Source organism: Salvelinus alpinus, chromosome 26, assembly GCF_045679555.1.
Source record: "Salvelinus alpinus chromosome 26, SLU_Salpinus.1, whole genome shotgun sequence".
Taxonomy (NCBI): domain Eukaryota; kingdom Metazoa; phylum Chordata; class Actinopteri; order Salmoniformes; family Salmonidae; genus Salvelinus; species Salvelinus alpinus.
In genome coordinates, this window is record NC_092111.1 from 17,702,844 (window position 1) to 17,727,241 (window position 24,398).

At 43.7% G+C, this 24,398-nt stretch overlaps 1 protein-coding gene across 1 annotated transcript in view; it reads left to right on the forward strand.

Annotated features, from left to right (window-relative positions):
- Positions 1–484: 484 nt before the first annotated feature.
- Positions 485–24,398, forward strand: part of LOC139554856 (partitioning defective 6 homolog gamma-like) — a 41,701-nt gene continuing 17,787 nt past the window's right edge. Inside the window, exons 1-2 of the mRNA XM_071368062.1 lie at positions 485–803; positions 5,269–5,491. Coding sequence (XP_071224163.1) covers positions 729–803; positions 5,269–5,491 — 298 coding nt within the window. The 5' untranslated portion in view covers positions 485–728. The remainder of the gene's footprint in view (positions 804–5,268; positions 5,492–24,398) is intronic.

A 24,398-nucleotide genomic window follows, 5' to 3' on the forward strand; every position in this document is an offset into this window, starting at 1 on the left:
GCAACGCAGAGTTAGAGCAGTAAAAATACATGTTTTGTCATACGCGTGGTATACGGTCTGGTATACCATGGCTGTCACCCAATCAGCATTCAGGGCTCGAACCACACAGTTTATAATGCTTATTATAAAACAAAAATAATGCTTATTATAAACCAGGTAGTTTGGGTCCTAAGCATTATAAACTGGGTGGTTCGAGCCCTGAATGCTGATTGGGTGACAGCCGTGGTATATCAGACCATATACCACAGGTATGACAAATCATGTATTTTTGCTGCTCTAATTACTTTGGTAACCAGTTTATAATAGCAATACGACACCTCGGGGGTTTGTGGTATATTGCCAATATACCACGGCTAAGGGCTGTATTCAGGCACTCCGCAAGAACAGTCGTTAGTCGTGGTATATTGGCCATGGCATCGCGTCCCCTGGCGTCTTGGAGGACGAGTGTTTTGGGAGGGTTGAAAGCTGAAAACGTTCATACAGGAGCTCGATGATGTCATCTGCGAACTCACTCCCCCAAGTCAGAGGCACCGATTTGTTGTCTTCGTTTTATTTCCCCACTGAAGTTTCTCCAATGCGTCGCGGACCGCAGCACAAACCGAGGAAGTCAGATAACTAAACTTTGCTGTCTAAACGACGTGGGATTTAAGGGATTTAGCGACTGGACATAGACCCGAACAGCCCCTTTTCTGTGGGCGAGCGCGTGAACTTTTACTGGAACCGCAAAAATGAATCGGAGTTTTAATAAATCTCAATCTTCCCTGCAATATTTTGATTGCATCGCGGTTGAAGTGAAAAGCAAGGTAAGCCGACTAGCCTATCGATGGAACACATTTAGACACCATCATGACAATTTTCTTTGAAGTAGGCTAAATAGTTAGCCTTAGCTACTTCACATGCTCTGGAATGGGGTTTCTGGCTAAATAGACTCGGCTGTGGTGGAAGAGGTAGTAGACCGTACTGCTACTTGTCTAGTTTTGACCTGCCACATGCAATGGGAAAACTCACAAACTCTCAACAATTAAGCCACAGTTGGTTAGTTGATGAATTGGTTGTAAACTACTGTGTTTTTCACAAAGCAACTTTTTCAAATTTCTAGTGGAAAACCCGGTGAAGTTTGGGACTATTCATGCGAATCCTGATGCCATGGCAGATGTTCTAGAAAAACTGGTTTTGCATTGAGGAAGGGTCGATTAAATGTGTTAATTATTCTAAAGAAAGTCTCCTGGTAATTCGCAAGAGTAGCGGTCGAGATCTGGTTATTTTTTGCAACATTTGTTGCAACTACACTTGATTTTTTTGCTACTAACAGAGTTGACACTGACAGCGTGTTGATTTCAACACAACAATACCCCGACTGACTTTACAAGATTATAGCCGAGCTTTCTCAACCAAATTACATTCCAATAGACCTAACACCGATCTATTTAGTTATTTTAACACAAATATGCTCTCTCATTGTTGCAAAACTAAAATGTAATCGTCTGTCGATGTGGGCTAGATACCGAGACATGTTGTATTTTAGTTATTAGGACAAGCAGCTCTTGACCTGCTGGGTGTCTGACTCTCTCTCGTGTGTGTGTGTGTGTGTGAATCTACCTCCTCCCCTCACACTGTAAACATCACTCCAAGTCTGGAGTGTGTGCCAGTTGCCTACCAACCAACAGACTGGTGGGTGATAAGACGAAAATGTGCCGTTGAAACCATTAGTGGAATAGATCAGTTCAGACGACTAGATCTCTTCACTACTGGCCCATGTCGTGTCCTTCCTCCATTCTGACATGTCAATATATTGCACTGATAGTATATTCTTCTACTACTATGATATCTGTTGCTCAGGTTATGTTCCTCCATCATTCCTCTCTTTCCTCCTCTCGTACAAGGTTTAGGATGGAGCTGGTGCTGATGTTTACTTCATCCTCAGGTGGATTTCACAGCCTGTACACTTCTTAGGCAGGTTGTATAATCTTTGTGTAGTATTGTGGCTGGCAGTGTTTTGACGGCTCAAGGCTCTCGTTGGTGAAGTGCATCATGGCACCATGCCTGCCCGCCGCAGAGCTGATCCCCTCTATTGTTTCAGAGGGCTGAGTGAGTATTCAGCTCTAATTCAGAGTTAATATTCAGTCTCACTAATTCATACCGGGGCTGGAATGCTGCTGACCCATTGTCTGTCTCTCTGTCTGTGGTGAAAGGAGGTCTTATTTCAGGAGCCCTATCAGAGGGTTAGGGCCCCCTTCTGGCTTATCTCTCCTGGGAACCCCTTAAGGAGCAAGCAGTTTAAAGTTTTGTTTGTGTGTTTAAAAGAACCTCTGACAGGTGGAGAGGAAACTTGTCATCAAGAGCCATATTGGGTTGGGCTAGGTAGGGCAGGACTAAACGTGTCATCACAGAACTAATTGGCTGTTGTAGTGAGTCAACCAGTGTCATCCTCTAGTGACACAACAACCTAACTCACCATCACCACTCTATTCAGGCCTGTTGGAGTGTGACCTCAATCAGGCACCATCTCTCCCCACTGAGGGAGTGAATCTGTATCAGTCTTTTAGTGATGTCATAAAGGAGTTTAGTTCCTGTTTTTCACTGACCCAGGAGGAAAACCTGTTCTCAGGAGTTGTTCTGATAACACCAGACTAGAACAACGTGGCTTCTCAAAGATGAGCTGTGTTGCAACGGGCTGGTTTGTCTCAGCGCCAGGTGTTCTCTGTAGAGATGTCTTTAGATGGTACTGTAGCATGTCTTCACTCACCCGACAGTATCTACCTCACCCTCTCCCTCCCTCACGCATCATGGTTCATCTCTCAACCACTGGAATTTGCATCTCCATACAAAACTGTCCGTAGGTCGGCTGGGTAGTTTAGATTGTCACACGGGGAAGAAACGTGACAAGACAGAGAAGCCATTAGCAACTTAGTCTAGCCTCCATCCATGTCAGTCAGTGTGTCGGCCTACTGCTTGAGCAGCTCAGCCTGTCAGTCTGTACCTGTCTGGACCCGTTAACATTCTCCTGTGAAAGAGGAGGAGGTACTCTTTGTTAGTGTGATGTATTATTTTCAGGTTCTGATTCAAATTTAGCTCATGATCTTGTCCAGACTTGTAGCTGGCTGATTCCCTTTAGGCTGTGTTCATGTTTTAAACACAGGCTGGTTTAACAGCTCAGTCACACGGATGACACGGTAACATACTGACACTGAAAAAAATACACTGACCTCTACTTTTCAACAGCTAACATATCTAGCACTTTTAGGATTCTGTTTTTGAATCTATTTTATTTCGGGTTTTTTAATCATAAAATCATATCATGACTCAGTGGTTTTCACAAGACCGCATTAGCCCACTAGCAGAGGGAGAACAGTCTGTCACAAACTTATTGCTAAATGTAGGTTTCATTTGATGATTTATTTTGGTGTGTGTGTGTGTTTATTCATGTTGTGTTTGGCATCAGTATGAGTTGGATAACACACCTGGCATCACACTGCCTCGCCAACATATTCAGACGATATTTCACGTTGTAATGACAAACTGCATGACAGGCCCAGTCTAACACAAACCTCCCAGCAGTCTAACCTAGGCCTTCCTCTAGGACAGACTGTCATCCGGCCTTCCTCTCTGAGCAGATAATTACCGCACCATAGCATAGTGCAGCACAGTGCGCCACCATCCACAAGTCACTACTGTTGTAATGTGACTGCTATTGTCAGAGACAAAGCCTAGCTTGTGTTATGCAGGCCCAGTGCCCACGCATACAGTGATAGAGATTCTAATGGCTATGTCAGTTACATGACCAGAGCTGTGACCCCTGGGTCACCCCAGCTGCTCTCCATGGTGGTCCAGTCTCTCTCTCTGTCTCTCTCTCTCTCTCACACACACACAGACATGCCAGTACAGACAATCACGCCTCTGGGCATCCTGTTTGAGCAAACCTTGGTGTGTGTGTGCATGCTCAGTCAGTTTGTCCACCCCCATATAATGTTGTTCTGACCCGAACTGTTTAGTCTGTTGGCGTCATCTCATCCAGATAGGCTTGTTTACTGCTGACTCATTCACCTGCATTGTTCCTTTGTCTCAGGCGCCTTCCCAAATCGCACCCTACTCCCTATATAGTGCACTACTTTTGACCAGGGTCCTTGATCAACAGTACTGGACTACAGTGAGCTCCAAAAGTATTGGGACCGTGACAATGTTAATGTTGTTTTGGCTCTGTACTCCAGCTCTTTTGATTTGAAATAATACAATGACTATGAGGTTAAAGTGCAGACTGTCAGCTTTAGTTTGAGGGGTATTTTCATCTGTATCAGGTGAACCGTTTAGAAATAAAGCACTTTTTTTGTACATAGGTGGCATCCACGTTAACGTAGAAGTGTTTAGAAACATTCTATGCTTATTTACAATAAAAGTGACTCCAAAATGACACTATTTACTATTAATTTCTATTGGACACAAAATAAACTGAAGCACAACCAAAATAAACAGCAAATGCATCCAACGAGTTTGTACAGTAGAGTCACAAGCTTGATGTAATCATTGCGATCAAGGAATACGGGACCAAATACTAAACTTTTGACTACTTTAATACACACAAGTGAATTTGTTCCAATAATTTTGGTCCCCTAAAATGTTGGGACTATGTACAAAAAGGGCTGTAGTTTCTAAACGGTTCACCCGATATGGATGAAAATACTCTCAAAATAAAGCTAATTAACCTCATGGTCATTGTATCATTTCAAATCCAAAGTTCTGGAGTACAGAGCCCCCCCAAAAAAACAATTGTCACTGTCCCAAAACTTTTGGAGCTCACTGTGTATTTAGGGAAAAGGGTGCATTTGGGTCAAGCCTAAACCTCCACTTCCCCCATGCTTCAGTAGGATAAATGGAAGACATGGACATAGCAATTACGGCTCTATTCTTTACCTGTGTCGTGGCTTGTTTTGAGCGTTACGTTGTGTAAATAGTTTTATTGTGGTTAAGAGAAATCATCTTCTTTAGACGTCCTGAAGGAATATTGTGTCTGTCTGCCGATTCTGTTTTGGCTGAGCATCGTCTAACCTTGGTGGTGGATTAGAGAACAATGTGAAACAGTTGTGACACTGTGATTACTTAGTGTTTTAGGACTCTGTTCCACTGAGGTCTCTTATGTCTTACTATACGTTTATAGGCCAGGTCGATATTGATCGAGATTCAAGTATAAGGTCGGCTCAAATTGTGTTCAGTGCCGTGCTCTGTCACCAAGCAGCTGTCTTGCTAACTCATCCCTCTGTCTTGTCCCTGCAGTACGGAGCAGAGTTCAGGCGCTTCTCCGTGGACCGTTTCAAACCGGGGAAGTTCGAGGAGTTCTATAAGCTCATCATGCACGTTCACCGCATCTCCAACATGGAGGTCATGATTGGCTACGCTGACATCCACGGAGACCTGCTGCCAATCAACAATGACGACAACTTCTGCAAGGCGGTGTCTACGGCCCACCCGCTGCTCCGGGTCTTCATACAGAGACAAGGTGAGGATGAGCTAGACTAATATATGGTGTTGCAGTTTGCTCTATCAGAAACAATCGTTTTCTTCTACGTAGTCATTGGTTATGTAATGATTAGGGTCTGTTTTCTCACCTAGCGGTCAGGATCCTTTTGTTTCCCTCACACTGGGGGGGTTACTGTCCTGTACTGCTGGTCCTCCATGTGTGTGTGATGGGTCAGTCCTGTGTGCTAACTAAAAGGGAAATGCTTGCAGGCGAAAGCAGCCAATAGAAAGGAGGTCGATGGGAACGTCTTCTTTCATGCCAGACATTACTGAGAACAAAAGCCCTGCTTGAATGAGATGCTCCTCACTATGTAGGGCTGAACTGAGCGCCGCTCATCCAAAGGCACCGCTCCTAAACACTGAATGGCAGCCGGCATCCCTCCCCCATATACACAAGGCCTGCGGAGGCCTCTTCCCCTGTATACCAGGCATGGGACCAGGCATGGGACCAGGCATGGGGAGCCGACTGCAGCCGGCCCCAGCATACAAATGCATCCATCACCTTTCATGTGGAATGTTCACGACATTGGCTGTGTTGTGTTTCCTGGTGTACTGTCCCGCTACGAACTGCTACAGTTCGTGTTATGACCATACTCCCAATGATTGTAATACAAGAGGCTGAACAAAGTGGGGTGTTATCGTGGCACATTGCTGACACAAAGGATTTGTCTGTTGAAAGGATGCCGCTCCAGTAGGAAGGAAGATTATACAATGCCTCTCCTAACAAAGAGTTTTCAGGTGTTTTTTTGTTGTTGACGAGTTAAGTAATGATAGTGAAGTATTCATATGTGTACAGCAGGTTAAGGTGAACTTATTGCATTGGAACTCATGGTGTAAGCATGAGTACTATTTACAGGAATTCACACTGTAGTTACTTTGGAGATGAGTCAGCATTCTGGAGCTGTGTATTGAACCTTACTGGAGGCCATTGTTCTAACGTCTAGTCATACTGAGGCCTATTCCTGCCTGTGTATCTGGGAGTAAAAATCCCCTGTGATGAGTAGCGCTGGGTAGTACCAACCTACAAGCACCACAGGTTTCCCGTCAGTCACGCTGTCCAAGCATCTCCTGACCACCCTGAGAACAATCCTGGCCTCTGTCAGAGACGGTCAGTAGTTAGAACTACTGCCATCTCTCAGGGCCTCACACAGAGACATTAGTTTGACTCAGCGTCACGACTCTGTCACTCTGATCACACTGATCCTATTCTAAGGCAGGATGGGTCGTCTGGACCCGCAGACTGACTGAACAAGCACTTAACTAGACCCTAACCTCACAGAGACAACAATACTGCTCATAACAGCAACAGACTTAAACATTGTCCCTCTCTATGTTTTGCGAGAAAGCTGGAAAGGAAATTCTTTATGCAAAACACCCCTCTGAGTGAAACTCTGGAATGGGTATATAAGACTGAACAGAGCAGGTAAATGTCCCTGACAATGGAGTTCCAAAGCCCAGAACCCCTCACTGTCTGTCAATTTATAGTCTTCTCTCTCCCACCACATGACCTCGGACCCAGCCAATCAGAGTAGAGACATAAAGTCAGATGAGGCCCCTGGGGCCAGGGTAGGGTGGTCACTAGATCACCTCCATGGTCCACTGCCATGACAAGGACCCATTTGATGTGCTGCTGCACAGGTGCACTTCTCCCCTCTGCCCGGGACCCACTAAGACCCTCAGATCTCTGGGTAATGACTAATCTGAGTCCAGGGGGGAACTGAACCTGGAAGAGCTCTGCAAAGGGCCCACTTCCTCCTGGTTTAATTTGAACTCACCACCCCACCCCCTACCTTTCCCCAACCCCCCCCCCCCCCCCCGTGTGAGTGTGGAGACTTTGCTGCTGCTTTTACAAGGTTGTCTCTCTCTCTGACTGGTAACCAGGCCTGTCGTTAGTTTAGAGGGATCAGTCAGTAGCCACATGCATCATTGCATCTGGCTTTCACCCATCCTGCCTGTGCTCTCCGTTGTTCAGTGAGTTATGAGGTTGTAGGACAATCAACATCAGACTGAGGAAGCGCGGGTTAAGGATCTTTCTCCACCTGCTGTTATACAGTAGTTTCCTGTTAAACGGGGAGATCCAGGGAGATTGGAATAATTTCTTTGTATAATTTACTAATCCTGTTACTGGAGCCACGTCTGTTTGCAAAATCATGATTAATAAAGTGCAGAGATGGGGAAGCTGTGGCCTCGACTAGTAAGCTGGTTACGGAGGGGGAACAGTATTAGGATTGTCCTGTAGACGTATAGAGCAGAGACAGTTGAACTCTGGAACAGTCTATTCTAGTGTATAACTGTTAGTTTGTGAGCTTTGGAAGATACAGCATGAGTATGAGAACAGAGGGGAAAGGAGTAGTGTAAAGCATGCCTGTATTCAGGCTCCCTGCCTGAGACAATGTGTGGGTGTGATTGTAGCTGTCCAGTCATGTGGAGCCTGCTGGTCACTCACATTAGCTCTGGGTCAGAGAGCTGCAGGGGTGGAGCTTTGTCTGGCCTCCCTTGTTCTGCAGTGGTGTAGCTTTAGTTTGTCTCTGAAATGTCACCTTATTCACCATATAATTCACTACTTTTGACCAGGCCCCTATAGGGAATAGGGAGCCATTGTGGAAGCGGCCTTAGTCTGGCCTCCTCTTTAGACCAACTCTGGCATGACCACTTCTAATGTAGCTCAAGCTGATAATTGCTGCATAGGGTTAAGGTTCAACTTGTGAGTTGTAACTTTTAATAAAAATCTTTGCCACAATGCAAATTGAGTCAAATTGCATTATAAATACAGAATTGAAATAGCTGGCGCTCATGGTATGTATCAGGGGTAGGCAAATGGATTCAGCTGTGGGATGATTTTTGTCAGAGTGAAATGTCGTGGGGGCCGGAACATAATTATAATAATTTGTACACTGCAAATTGACCAAAATAACAATTTCATACAGTGCCTTCAGAATGTATTCACAACCCTTTCCCCACATTTTGCTGTGTTACAAAGTGGGATTAAAATGTAATTTTTTTGTAAATGTTATACACAAAATACTCAATGTCAAAGAGGAAGAAAAATTCTAACCTTTTGTAAAAAGAAAATCATTAAAAATTAAACTATCTCCATAGATAAGTATTCAACCCTCTCAGTCAATGCAAATTAGAATCACCTTTGACCGTGATTATAGATGGAGAGTCTTTCTGGGTAAACCCATTTTATTATTTTCAAAAATTTTCATGCTCTGTCAAATTGGTTCTTGATCAATGCTAGACAACTGTTTTCAAGCAGATATAGGTCATCTGTAACTCGGCCACACAGGTGCATTCACTGTCTTGGTAAACAATTCCAGTGTAGATTTGGGCTTGTGTTTTAGGTTATTGTTCTGCTGAAAGGTGAATTCATCTCCCAGTGTCTGGTGGAAAGCAGATAACCAGGTTTTCCTCTAGGATTTTGCCCCTTGGCTTCATTCCGTTTATTTTTTATTTTTTATCCTGAAAATCATTAAGTAATGGGGAGTTTAACAGGGCCCGGCTGGCGCAGCTGTCTAAGGCACTGCATCGCAATGCTAAAGGCATCACTACAGACCTGAGTTCGATCCTGAGCTGTATCACAACCGGCCGTAATCGGGAGCCCCATAGGTCGATGCACAATTGGCCCAGCGTCGTCCGGGTAAGGGGAGGGTTTGGCTGGGGTAGGACGTCATTGTAAATAAGAATTTGGTCTTAACTGACTTGCCTAGTTAAATAACATTTTTTTTTTTTTTTTTTTTTTTTTACAATCGTACCCCTAACATGATGCAGCCACCACTATGCCTCAAAATATGGAGAGTGGTACTCAGTAATATGTTTGGGGCAAATCCAATATTAGCACAGTGAATTGCTTTGCAATTTTTTTTGCAGTATTACTTTAGTGCCTTGTTGCAAACAGGATGCATGTTTTGGAATATTTTTTTTTGCTACAGACTTCCTTCTTTTCACCCTGTCCTTTAGGTTAGTGTTGTGGAATAACTAGAATGTTGTTGATCCATCCTCATTTTTCTCCTATCACAGCCTTCCTCTCCGGGAACTGAGTTAGGAAGGACGCCTGTATCTTTGTTGTGACTGGGTGTATTGATACACCATCCAAAGTGTAATTAATAACTTCACCATGCTCAAAGGCATATTCAAAGTCGGCTTTTTTTATACATACACACACATACACAAACAAACAACTTTGGGGGGACAGAAATAAATGACTCGCTGGCAGATTTTTGCGACAAGGGCCACCTGTTGCAACCACTGGTATACATGCAAAGCATAGATTTGGGTTTTATTGTTTTGCATTGGGTCAATTCCACAATAATGGAATTTCAACTTTTAACAAACCATACAACTCTATGCACAAGGACTACTTTTAACAATTTCCACAGAAAAATGTATTAAAAAGAATTTAGTGGAAGAGCTGTGCTGATGTAAACTTTAGTAACAGATTTTTGGTAAAATCTCCCTCAGGTTTTAATGCGACCACGTTTGCCAAGAACTCTGTTAGATATCTGCTCCGAATTTTACTTTTACCCCCTTTTCTCCCCAATTTCGTGTTATCCAATTGGTAGTTACACTCTTGTCTCATCGCTGCAACTCCCGTACGGACTTGGGAGAGGCGAAGGTCGAGAGCCGTGCATCCCCTGAAATACAACCCAGCCAAGCCGCACTGCTTCTTGACATAATGCCTGCTTCACCCGGAAGCCAGCCGCACCAATGTGTCGGATGAAACACAGTACACCTGGCAACCGTGTCAGTGTGCATTGCTCCCGGCCCGCACAGGAGTCACTAGAGCACGATGGGACAAGAACATCCCTGCCAGCCAAACCCTCCCCTAACCCGGACGACGCTGGGCCAATTCTGCGCCGCTCCATGGGTCCTCCCGGTCGTGGCCGGCTGCGACAGAGCCTGGACTCTAACCAGGTTCTCTAGTGGCACAGCTAGTACTGCAATGCAGTGTCTTAGACCACTGTGCCACTCGGGAGGCATCTGCTCTGAATTAACATGACACATAGAAAAAAAATCGTTTTTGGTTATTGAACTACAGTAAGTGAAGTGGATTTACACCCAGTAACGGAATTATGGAAATGCATCACGGGTCACTGATCTGTACTACACAGAAATGCATAATTATGGATATGAATGAGATTCTCCAAACGTCATGTTTCACAAGTTTGGACAGCGCAGCAGAACAGAGTAGTGTACTGCACTGTACAGAACCATCTAGCAGAGTATACTTTACTTGACTCTTTCTTTACTGTATTGGACTGTACTCTGCTCACTGTATTGTACTGTATTGTCCAAACTTGTGAAATAAATGTCTATGATAGGTTCAGATTTGGTCCACTCCGTCTGTGGACTGACCAAATTTCAACTGCTTTTCAACGTCCATGGATGTCCGGTGCTCAGTGGGTGAGGATGCTGGTTACAGTAAATGGAAAGAGAGGGGGTGGCTCATGGGTAGGTGAGTGAGTGAGATTCTCCAGTCTCTTAACACTCTTGGTTTTACCAAAGGACAACAGAGAGAACTGCTATGAGCTGAACATAAGTATGCCAGTGGAAGGGAGGACAGTAGCAGGTGACCCAACTGTGGTTTGTGACAATTATTTCCTATTGTAGCCAATTCACTTGTAGTAATTCTGTTACTCAATCTAATTTATTTATAAAGCCCTTTTTACATCAGCAGATGTCACAAAGTGCTATACAGATCCCAGCCTAAAACCCCAAACAGCAAGCAATGCAGATGTAGAAGCACAGTGGATAGGAAAAACTCCCTAGAAAGGTAGAAACCTAGAAAGGAACCAGACTCTGAGGGGTGGCCAGTCCTCTGCTGGGTGGAGATTATAAGAGTACATGGCCATTAATGCTAGATTGTTCTTCAAGATCTTCAAACGTTCATAGATGACCAGCAAGGTCAAATAATAATCACAAGGGTTGTAGAGGGTGCAACAGGTCAGTGCCTCCAGGAGTAAATGTCAGTTGGTGTTACTAATGTTTTAAAATTATAGTATTATTATTCTGAATTTTAATCACTTAATAATTAATAAACAAAATTGAAATCAGTTAAATCACTACAAGTAATTGGTAGGTCGACCATTACTTGTTTATTTTGTGAACTTTCATTAACCTCTCTCATGAGGGTGAGAAATTAGAAAATATCTGAAAGATGAGTGGGATTTTGATAATTGAATTACAAGCACAAGGAAATATTTCTTACATTTACAGAAGCTAAAAAAATTCTACAAAACTAAATATAAGTGTTGATATTAGTCGGCATGGCTCTTTACGTCAACATGTTTGTGTTTTGATGTATTTCTCATATGGTCATTTCCATGTAAAAAGACCCATGAACACCAACATGTGAAGTTCATAGAAGCATTTCAAATTTGGTGTCAAATAAATGCTAAGAGTCTCTCTATTTCAGGGAAATTAAGGCATATATACATTTTTCAACCATTTCCATCCTAAAAACATATCAATTACTTAGTGTTTTTACTGTCACTTTTGTTTATGAATTAAGTGATTAAATGTGAAATTCTGTTACCTTTTTGGTCGTGTCAGGTAAGTGTCTTGCACTGTTGTCGTGTTGCTGTTTTTGTTTGTCTTTCTGTTTTTCCTTTGAGAGTTTGACTTTGAGCATCTCTGGGTGTTAGCAAGTCCTCATGGATGGGTAGGTTGGTTCTGATGCAACGTCCCATCAACATTTGCGCTGGTGAAAGTCTGTTCTGCAGCAGTGCGCTGCGGTAGATCATTAGACTTTTCAGGAAATCCTCCTTTCCATCGTGTGCCTTTTTCATCAGACCTTTGCCAATTTTGACTGAACTCTCTGCTAAGCCGTTGGACCTTGGGTAGTTGGGGCTGGAGGTGTTGTCTGAATCCCCAGTCGTTAGCGAATGATTGGAATTCGGAACTTGAGAACTGCGGGCCATTGTCGGAGTACAGTTCAGACGCAACCCCATGTCTTGCGAAGACTGATGTCAGGTAGGTGATTACAGCTTTGCTGGAGGTAGTTGGCAGTGTTGCTACTTCAGGGTAGTTTGAGTAGTAGTCGGTAACAAAAATGTATTTTTTGCCTTTGCAGTCAAAAAGGTAAACTCCAACTTTGTAGTAGGGTTGGTTGGGTCCTGGATGAGGCATTAGCGGTTCTGCTTGCTGCTTTGGCCTGTAGGTCAAACACAGTTCACATGAAGCAGGTGTCTGGCTGATTTCCTGGTTCATTCTTGGCCAGTACATTACTTCTCATGCTAGTTGTTTGCAATTTACCTCAGCCAAGTAGCCCTTGTGTGTTTTCTGTAGCATTGCTTTGCGTAGTGTCATGGGAATGACAATTTTGTTGCCTTTGAACACTGTCATCCACAACGGTGAGCTCTGCTCTGCACATCCAGCAATCCTGTATTCTCTTTGGACAGTTGTTTTTCTGTGGGCCATCCTATCAGTGTTGTTTCTTTCAACTCTGTCATTGTTTGGTCAGCTGCTTTCTCTCTTTTGATCTGCTCCATTATCTCAGAAGACACAGGAAGTGATGCTATGATCATATCGACATAGGCCTGAATCTGATTTAATGTGTGTCGGCGCTCTCTTTCTTGTCAACTACTCGAGAAAGAGTGTCAGAGGCAGACATTTCACTTTCACGGTGTGTGTATCATCTTCACGTCATACTTTTGCAGTCTGATCAACATTCTCTGGATTCTCATTGGACAATCATTCAGTTGCTTAGACATGATTGACACCAGTGGTTTGTGGTCAGTTTCTACTTCAAAGGCTTGTCTGTAGACTTATTGGTGAAACCTTTTGCAAACGTATGTTCGCCAGTAGTTCTTTCTCTATTTGTGCATACCTTGTCTCTGCGCCTGTCAAGGCTCTGGACGCATAAGCAATGGGTTGCCATGTGTCGTCATGCTGTTGCAGAAGAACTGCTCCCAGGCCAAACTGTGACGCGTCTGCAGAAATCCTTGTGCTTTTCTCGGAATCATAGAACCTTAGCACTGGCTCTTCTGTGATTGTCTTCAGGTTGTTTTTGAAGCAGTTTTCCTGCTCATGAGTCCATATCCGTTTGTCTGTTCCAGAAGACATCTGAGTGGTGTGGACTGTGCTAACAGTTGAGGTATGAATTTTGCAAAACTTTTCAGACGCTTCGTGCCCGTGAAGCGTCTGACGTCGTCCTTGTTCTTCGGGTACTCCATATTGTTGGTGGCTGATGTTTTTCCTCGGGTTTGGTTTGACTCGATCCTCTGAAAGTACGTCTCCCACAAAGGTATGTGTTTTCACACCAAACTCGCATTTGTCCATGTTTAGTTTCAGGTTGACCTTCCGTGTCAGGTCCAGCACTTGTCTCACTCTCACGTCATGTTCTTCTTTTGTGGACCCCCAGACGATGATATTGTCCATCATGGTCTCTAGTTCTGGAATGTGCTCATAGATTGTCTTGTGGTAGGCCTCTGGCGCTGAGAGAATCCCATATGGTAGACAACGAAATCTGTACCTGCCCTCCGGTGTGTTGAATGTGCATTGCCTTGAGCTTGCATCATCTAGCGTCATTTGCCAGAATCCTGATGAGGCATCAAGCTTACTGAACCTCTTTGCTCCAGCAAACTGCCACATTATCTCTTCTCTGGTTGGCAACTTGAAATGCTCTCGCTTGATTGCTTTTTTGAGATCTCTCGGGTCTAAACATATCCTGAGATCACCGTTCTTTCTTATCACAATAACCAGTGAGCTTACCCAATCTGTAGGTTCGTCCATGTTTGTGATGACGTCCATCTTTTCCATGCGTCCGAGTTCCTCCTTGAGCTTTTTTCATGCACAACTGGAGTATTTTTGTCATCAATACATATTTTGTGTTCTCCAGGTTAACATCCGAGACCCTGAAACACGTCCTTGTACTCAGTCAGTAGTGGTTCTTGGTCATTTTCAGTCTGATGTCACTACATACTCTTTTCACCAAATTTAGCTTTTCAAAAGCACTAGGATAAGCTGTACACTCTTTTCCACGTTCAGCAGCTGTGCTTTGAAATGTTTTCCTTTGTGCTGTAAAGTTACTATGTAGCTTCCTTTGACTGCTACGTTCTTCCCAGTATAACTAGTAGCCTTGATTTTCATAGGGTGTATTTTGCTCTTCACATTCAGTGTTTTGTAGTCATCCAGCGACAACAGGTTTACCTGCGCTCCAGTATCAAGCTTGAATGGTATTATAGTTTCATTCGCAGTTAATGGCACAATCCATTCAGCTTTTGTTATATAATTTGCCATATGCAGGGCAAGTTTTTGGCTTGTGGATAACTCCACATTTTCCACATGTGGTGTTTAGATTTTTCTCTTTTGGTTGTTTTTGTTTTGTGTGTGTGTGTGTGGTGTGTGTGTGTGTGGCACCTCTCTTTGTATTGCATGCACTGACGTCTCATCCCTGCACAGCTCTTTTGCTTGTGCTCTGGTGGTTTCAGCTGCTCGACACATATTCACTGCTTTATCCAAAGTTACATCTTGCTCACGCAGCAATCTCTCCTTGAGTCAATTATCAAGTATGGCACAGACAATCCTGTCTTTCACTAGTGAATTTGAAAATCTGAAAGACTCGCATGTTTTGCTCAGTGTGTTCAGCTCAGCCAAGTACTGGTCAACTGACTCCCTGTTTCTGAACTTTTATCTCTCAAACGTGATGTTCTGGCTTGATACAAAGTACTCCTCAAATTTAGCCATGAGCACTGTCAATGTCAGGTTTGCCTCGTCTAGCTGAAAGCTATTGTAAATGTCCAATGCATCCCCAACAATAACATGCTGAAAAATGGAAGCTTTCAATTTATCTCCCCTTGCTCCACTGGTTGCTATGTAGATATTGGATTTCTGCTTGAAATGTTTCCATTTGTCGGCTAGATTGCCTGTTAACTGCACAGGAGTAGGAGGACTAAGCCTATCCATGACCGGGAAACGGGTACAGTTTCAATATCTCTTCGGTAACTTGCTCATCAACATATTCCATTGCAGTCATTCTTCGTATGATGACAAACCGGAGCGTAGGTTTAACTACTTTTAATAAACAGATACTTCAGCTAGAAATGTCCTTGAAGTATGCCTTGCATGGCTACACAACTCCCCCACCCTCGCATAGCCTGCTGGGTGACAGTCTTAATGTTATTAACTCGTAACAACACAACTTATGCTTAATTCTTAAGATGGAAAATGGTTCAAATGTATCTATGCCTTCATTTCTCAACAATAAAGACTTCTCACTTTCCTTTGACACCCAATTTGATATGCTCCAATGAACTTCACATGTTGGTGCTCATGGGTCCTCCATGGGTCCTTTTCCATGGAAATGCCCATAGACATTTCACTTAACATGTTACTGAGGTGCACACAGTCAACAAGATTTCCTTAAGGGTCTTATTGACCTGCATTGTCAGGTACAGTTAAGTGTTTTTCTTCTGGCTCAAAGCACTGCTTGTTTGACTACCGGAATCCCCTCCAGTGCAAGGAATTCATTAAAAAAACAAAAACACACTTATGTAGAGATATATAAAGTTAATGTTGAATGTGTGCCAGTCATAATCCTACCTACAACTACACGAATGTAGCGGACTTCCTGCCTTCAAGCAAAATATGTTTTTGCTTTGGTTTTGGGGGAAATGTTTTTAAAGACAATGCCAGCGCTGAACAGACTAAACTTTAAACAGATGACAAGAGCACCTCTTTCGCAAAACCCACACTTTAAATAAATACTGGGAAGTTGGGAACTAGGTGGGTGATATAGGCCAAGGTTGTCTCGGTGGCAGTGTAGCTTGTTTAACATGTGGTGTTATGGGTACATAACCTGATTAACCTTATGGAAACCCACCTGGGACACTAGACTGATAATAGTGTTAGCAAAACAGTGTCTCTCTTGTTTTAGTACAAATGCACAGTACTGGCTGTCAGAAGGAAACTGCTTTATCAACATTTAAGTTGAACTCTTAGTGCATCTTTAAGCGTTAAATGTGGATGAGCTATTGTAGAAATCTCTTCGCCATTTCCTGGTTGCAAAAATTCTAATAGTTTTCTGAATTTCAGTTTGTGACAAAGCAAGCAAGGATAGTGTAGAGAATCATTGTACCATCCAAACCGCTGTGAAATATATTTTGCATAACCAAAAATATTGTATTTTCATCTGTTTGAAGCTGGTGTACAAAATCGAAAGTAAAAGACACAAAAACTAAACTTAGAAACCGGATTCATAGAACTAGTGCACATAGAACATATATACCGCTTCTTAGACTTGCTTTCAATGAGAATGACAGATCTATAACACACACACATTTTTATGTGGGTTTGGTCCGGTCGCCCAAAAAGTTTAGATATTGCAGCTTTAATGTGGCAAGGAGAACTAAAATTCAGTCCGTCATAGTGAACCAATTGTTACTATTGTTTTTGCTGCTTTTAGACTCAAACGTGTATTGAGTTGCTTGCACAGTAGACGTTCAGGGAAAGTATTATTGTAATTACACTGAGTTATACAAAACATTAAGAACACCTGCTCTTTCCATTACATAGACCTACCAGGTGAATCCAGGTGGAAGCTATGATCCCTTATTGATGTCAATTGTTAAATCCACTTCAATCAGCGTAGATGTAGGGGAGGAGACAGTTTGAAGGATGTTTAAGCCTTGAGACATTGATTGTGTATGTGTGCCATTCAGAGAGTGAATGGGCAAAACAAATAATATAAGTGCCTTTGAATGGGGTATGGTAGTGAGTCCTGGGCGCACCGGTTTGTGTCAAGAATGGCAACGCTGCTGGGTTTTTCACTCTCAACAGTTTCCTGTGTGTATCAAGAATGGTCCACCACCCAAAGGACACCCATCCAACTTGACACACCTGTGGGAAGCATTAGAGTCAACAAGGGCCAGCATCCCTGTGGAACATTTTCAACACCTTGTAGAGTCCATGCCCTGACGAATGTATACTCCAGTGTATAGACTCTATTTCAAGCATAAATCGGTTGTTGAGGAATGTAGCTGGGCATGGTCTGAATAGAGGAATGTCATACACACTGCAACAGAACCCTGCTGTGGGGCAGTGACTGGACTGAGTGAACCAGCTGCTTTGTTATATTTCTGTAATTGCTAATCAAAGTGTGGTGGTGCTTTACAAAGTGTCGAAAAAACAACCCTCTCCAGTAAGTATAATTGAATTCCCCAGAGAGGATGTGATCCAGACCAGTGTCTGAAGTCCCAACAGAGGTCTGAGATGGAGAGCCAAGACTGCAGACTGTATTGGCCAGCTAGAGACATAGAGAAGGCCCAGACTGACAAATAACCCCTCAGATGAGATCTAATTGGGTTGAACTCGTAACGAGATGGAAGTAAAATTGTTATTGCCATTTTAGATATTAATTTTAACCATAGTTAATCTTCCGTGACATTGTTTTTCTTAGATCCATAAGTTTCTCCTTCTCATCATGATAATGTGTTATTGTTGGAGGAGAGTCCTTTTGGCATTTAGCACGCCTCTGTTAGCAACACGTCTCATTTCCCCCCGGTGTAGCCCCCCCCCCAAAAATCCTGAAGACTTTCCTGTAGCTTCACTGCACCATTAGTCTGTCAATGCATCCCTCCTATGAAGGCTGGGTGTTATTTGTGTCTGTCTACCACAGCAGCCAACCACGGGGTACTGTCTGAACATCTGGTCTACCCAGACCCAGACCCTTCATGACGACGGGGCTTCCCGAGAACGCTCCCTGGAACAGGACCACGATTTGTTACCCCCGTCATTGTACTGGACACTCCTCCTGAAGAGAAGCACACCTGACAGATGTGTTTTCACCTCTCCACCAGTGTAGTGTACAAAGCTGTGCCCTCTGAGCGTTTTGAACCAGGGTGTAGAGTCATATAGCATTAGCCCTTTATCCCCCCCAGTCAGGACAGTGACAGCAGAGCAGGGTTAGGGATGTCACTCCTGTGCTGAGCTCGGATTAGATGTCTGATTAGTTTAATGTAGTATTTATTCATGCGAGAGTTCTGCCTTTCTCCTCCTCTCCAGGCCTTATGTAAGTGTGCTACTGGATTATGCAACTCACATGCTGCCTGGCCAGAGGAGAGGACTGCAGCAACCCTTGTATTATCGGCCATGGCTCCCTTCCAGAGGACAAAAGAACGGCTACAGCATGAAAGTAGAGGCCTGCTGTTAGGGCCACGTTGACTTGAAATAAAAAAGAATCTGAGCAAGAGATGGACAATGAGACAAGTCTACTGCACAGTTAATTAGTGATGCACCGATATGACATTTGTGACCGATATCCAATATTTTCCTTGCCAAAAAAAACTAGAACAATTTATTTTGACATTTTTGCGGCTTTTACGTATTCTAGTACAGTTAAATAGTTAAAACACACACACACGGACGCAGCGGTCTAAGGCACTGCATCTCAGTGCAGAGGCGTCACTACAGTCTCTGGTTCGAATACATACATACATACATACATACACACACACACACACACACACACACCACACTGACACAAAAAAATATTTTGTTGGCATTTTACGTATGTCCCCATTACCAGTAAAACATAATCAAAACCTATTTCTTTCACTTACTTGCTGTGCTGTTTCGTTGTTCAGTCATTTCATTCTCAACCAGGATTTCTGTGGAACGGTTTGGGTCTTTGCATGTCAAAAAAGATACACGTCAAATAACACGACATCATCTGTTTCAGTAGCTATAGTTAGCTAGCTAACTATATAGCTTGGGGTCATCTAAAATAACCCTAATTTATAAGACAGTTTTTATTTGATTAATTGTGGTTGGACCCATCTATGTGAAGCTAGCCACAATAAGGATTAGCCACAATAGTGGACTTTGCTGTTAGCCTTCAAAATAAAGTATGGCATAATTCTACTATTTGTATTCACTGTCAATGACATACTTTTATTTTGAAGGCAAACCGCAAATTCCACTATTGTGCCTGATCCTTATTGTGGCTAGCTTCACAACTCATAACCAAGTCCGGTCGAGCCTCACTAGCCAGATGAAGCTAGTTGGCTGCTTATAACGTTAGTTTTGGACAACAGGGTTAAGTAGCTGGCTAGCTATTTATTTTTATTAACTGAAGTTCAATTTCAGTAGGTGAACAACAAGTGGCAACCTAGCTAATACTTACTCACAAGGATTCCTAAATCATTGCTAAGAATAATGAAAATGTCTGCAGTTTTTACTGGTCATTGTTTTCAGGCTGGTTGTATTGGTGCTAGCTAGGTACCAAGCTAAAGCTAGCTACCCCAGATGTTGCGTTTTTTTTGTACAGCTTTGACAGTGCTACTGTATATTTTTTGACACGCAAAGACCCAAACGGCATTTCATAGTATGTATGCAGCGACGCTATCACTGTGTAACTCCGGTAGGGAAACATCTGAAAAATGGCACACTTGGTAGTGTGTACTGGTGCTCGACCAGTCATCGGAAGCCAACATCACCCACGACAGAGAACTGTTGGTTGTCAAGGGCAATGAATTCCATTATCTTGGCTTTGATGGATTTCGCATTTGAGTTGTCACGATGAAATTTTCTTACACTTTCAAATGACTGCTGGACTTGTTGACTGCTCGATCCACACAGTAGACATTGTGGGCTAGGTTAGGAATGCTGTGTAACGCAACATTTTACGTGGCGTCATGTACCTACATCATATAGATATGCACGTAGCTTTTACATCGGTGTTAAACTAGACATCGGGCCGATACCGATGTTGGCATTTTTAGCTAATGTTGTCCAATTTCGATATGTTCACCGATTTTTATATCGTGCATCCCTACAGTTAATGCATTTCCGATGTCTGAATGCTCTGCAGGGATTAAAAGCCTGGTTCTGTTTGGGATAGAGTGGTTATGAAATGGGTCCATATGTATGAGCTGGTCCACATGTTGCTCTGGACAAACAGACAGGCTCTTGAAAGGGGAGGAAGAGAACCAGCTGTCAGTAGCCCCTCCACCCCTGTGCCCCTCCCCCACTCCCCAGCATTAGGTTTCTTTCCTCTCACTTTGGTAAAAGTGCTGAAGCTGACAGTATGACCGTTCAGAGAAAGTCTGAAAGAGGGTGAACCGAAAGGGAGAGAATGGCCTCTGCAGGTTTAGGCTAGTCCAGTCTGCTGTGGTTCTGTTATTCCTCTGTCAGGCATCAGACAGCCCTGTCTGGGTCATTGGTAATCCCAGTCATATCCAGAGGGGAGACCGTCTGAGCATCACAGCACCATGCTGGACAAATAACTCCCAGAGAGGGGGGACACTGGCTGGCTGCAGATGAACAGACCAACATGCTGTTCATTGAAATACCTTCTACCTTCCTATTTGTTTCATAGCAGGTCTGTATTTGGCTTACCTCTACAGTATATTTGGTTATCCTGCCTGCTTCTTGTAGTAGGCTGTCCTGTGTGTTCCTGGACCATGTCAAGTGTATCTTCTCTAAGGTGGCATGGCCAGAGCAGTTAAAAGTGGTTGTGTGTGTGGAAGAGGGGTCGTTTTTCTCCTGTGCTCCTCACGGAGAGCAGTAGTTGGAGTGTGATGGCACTGTAGCTACCTGCTAGGAGCAGCATGGAGGGGTAGCTTCATGCCTGATTGGGACAGGCCCTGTGTCTGCCTGCTCTGTTGTAGCAGGACCATTATCAACAGTTTAGATGGGCCCTAAGTCAACCTACTTGTTAGGGTCTCAGTCGTGCCACACCACCCCCTCCTCCACCCCTGCTCTTCCCATCAACAGGGGCCAAATAGTTTGGTTTAGTTTACCCAGGCAAGTTTTTTAAGTTTAAGTTTAAGTTTGTAGTTTAATGGTTGTTTGTGGAGTTAGTCATTATACGTTCATGGCAACAACAACACAGCAGCTGCTTGTTGTTGTTTAGGAGTTTCACAGGAGCAGGGATGGTTGGGATGAGAGCAGACGTGTGGAGGATTGGTGAGAGGAATCTGCACTCCTTCCTTTTATTAATATCCCCCCTCCTTGGATTCCTCTCTCCTCTGTCTGCTCCTGAGATCACACACACTCCTTCCCATCCTCTCCCTCTGATCCCTAAACTAGAATGGAGGGAGGAGTGTGTTCACTTTAATTAAACTCTAAACGTCTGTTGTATTTGGCAAACTTGGAGATGTTGTTTTTTTTCTCTCTCCCTGCTTTGTTTGATTTAACGACCTGCTTTGAAAAGGCCTCGCTGTGTCAGCTCCCACAGCCTATGTTTCCAGACACACTGCCATGATTCCTGTGTGAGTTTCTCTCCCACATAATCTGAGACTGTTTCTGTACCAATACATGTTAGCCTATACGACCTGTTGTGATTAATATGGCTGTAGTTCTCCCAGAGACTAACAGTTTAACAACCACCACCAAACCCTTTCTGCCAGCTGTCAGCTCTGTAAATACAACTGTCTACCTATTCCTTCTAACCCTGCAGCAGCTTGAACCGTGAGTGTATGTTTTTAGACCGGGTAAAGGAGGGGAGGTTAAGCCTAGAGCAAGGCTATCGTTGTTTAAAGCCCCAGCCAGGCTGTGTTTAGTGGATTCTGGACCCGACCCAGTCACATGTGGTTTAGGAGAGAACTATCTCTGTGCTGGGCGAACCCTGGAAGAGGTTCATTGTGGGTGCTGGTTGTGGAGAGAAGTGTTTAGTGTACTTTGTCTGTGGGCTGTTTGAGCAGAGGAGAGGTTAGGATGGAAGCAGGCAGTGTATCTATGCAAACCAGAGACCAGCTCTCTCTAGTTCCTCTAATTACTGATCTACTGTAGGACGAGGCCGTGTGTGTGTGTGTGTGTGTGTGTGTGTGTGTGTGTGTGTGTGTGTGCCGTCACAGCTGAGAACAAAAGTACGTGCTCGTGTGGGGATTATGGTGCCCTTAACCTAGTTCCTTCTCTATCTTGTTTTAAAGTCTTAACCTAGTTCCTTCTCTATCTTGTTTTAAAGTCTTAACCTAGTTCCTTCTCTATCTTGTTTTAAAGTCTTAACCTAGTTCCTTCTCTATCTTGTTTTAAAGTCTTAACCTAGTTCCTTCTCTATCTTGTTTTAAAGTCTTAACCTAGTTCCTTCTCTATCTTGTTTTAAAGTCTCGCTACATTCACTGTAAATTGGCACGGACATGCCTCATCTCCTGTCGAGTGCTGTGTTGAGATGACGTCCTTTATTCTAGTTTTTTTTAACCACGGAGTCTATTTCTGTTAGTTTTACTGTCTCGTACATCGTGGTAAGACTATATGAAGGATAACTTTTGGAGCATTTTCAGCATTTTTCTTGTCTTTCACAAAAAAAATGGTCTCTCTCTAAAGCATTCTGGAATGCTGTAAACATTAATATCTCTGTCCCTGTAGAATCCTGTGGTGTTTGATGACCGGTCAACAGAGATGAGTTCTGTAGCAGTCGTAATCAGCCTGGTCTCTCGCTCAGGCAGCACAGCTACATGTGCTACAGTGTCCTGGCCCTTTAACAGTCCCAGCAGCTAGTTAACACATATAAAAATATATTTTTTTAATGTAATCTTTTATTTAACTAGGCAAGTCAGTTAAGAACAAATTCTTATTTACAATGGCGGCCTACCGGGGAACAGTGGGTTAACTGCCTTTTTCATGGGTTTGAGCTGTGAGGAAAAAGTAGTGCGAGAGTCAACGGAGCGGTGCAGGGAGAGTTGTTGTGTTCTAAACATCGCCACTGCCTCCGCCACCGTTTTTATTTCTGGAGGACATAATTACTAAGGAGGGCCTCTCCTCCTCATCTACTCACAACACCAAACACTCAGCAACACACTGGTCTGTCTGGGAAGCAGAAATATGCTATGGACCATGAAACAAGGAATTAGAAGAACAGAATTGCTCTAGGAAGCTTCGATTTTATTATTTAGGGACGTCCACATGTATTTGTTGCAGTATTGCCCGATACCTAGCATGTAGGGATCCGCATATCCCGTCACCTGAAAGCCATCACATCTTCATCCACAAGACCAGCCACCCTGTGTACATGTTGGCGGCAGTCAATATCTAGTCCATGAAGCAATGAGAAAAAACATATCTGCATGGTCCCAAATTCACTTTGCCTGATCAAGCCCTGCTGGGGGGGGGGGCTCTCGCTACAGCCTCTCCCCCTCCACCCCCTCTCAGTGAACTAACATGATTAGCCCTGATGCAGCGGTTCATTGGGCACAAGTAAAATATCTGTTTTTCCTAGAAAGGCTCAGTTGTGACTTGCAGTCAGATGGGGTGTTCTACAGGGTGTGTTCTACAGGGTGTGTTCTACAGGGTGGAATTATTCATCTGCTTTATTCTGGATCACCTTGGCGATAGCATGTTAAATTCGGATTGTCTGTTTGTCCTTGTTTCGCTGATCTCCAAATGGTGTTATGTATAGATTAAGTATGAACAGGCTAAAACAACACTCTTCAGACTGTAGTATGGGCTTCTAGTCCACGGTTGGTGTTTGGGGGTGGTGGTTGGGGGGGTGTATGTGTGTGCTGAATCCGCTGAAGGGGAAGTAAAGGAACAATTAAGCTGAGTTTAGAATGTGTTCAAAGAAGAGGCATATATAGGTCATCGTGCTGTAAAACAATGAGACAGCCTGCTGTGCCATACCCCCCCCCCCCCCCCCCCCCACTCTTAACTCTAACCTCCCCCACCCCACAAGGACCAGGGAGGCACTTGTTCAATGTTGGATTGGCTGCAGTGGATCAGGAGAGCTGTCAATCACACAAATATATTGCTGACTGGCTGAGCTGGGACATGCAGGCAGGTGACAGACCTGCGCATGAACTTTTGAAATAAAACAATGCCCAACCTCTTTAGTCATATTGCAGAAAATATATTTTAGAAGAGAACAATTTCTCCTCCTCCCGCCATCCCAGAACTGAAAGGAGCTCCAACTCTTCTCAGATGACTAGTGGAGACTAGACCTGTAGACAATA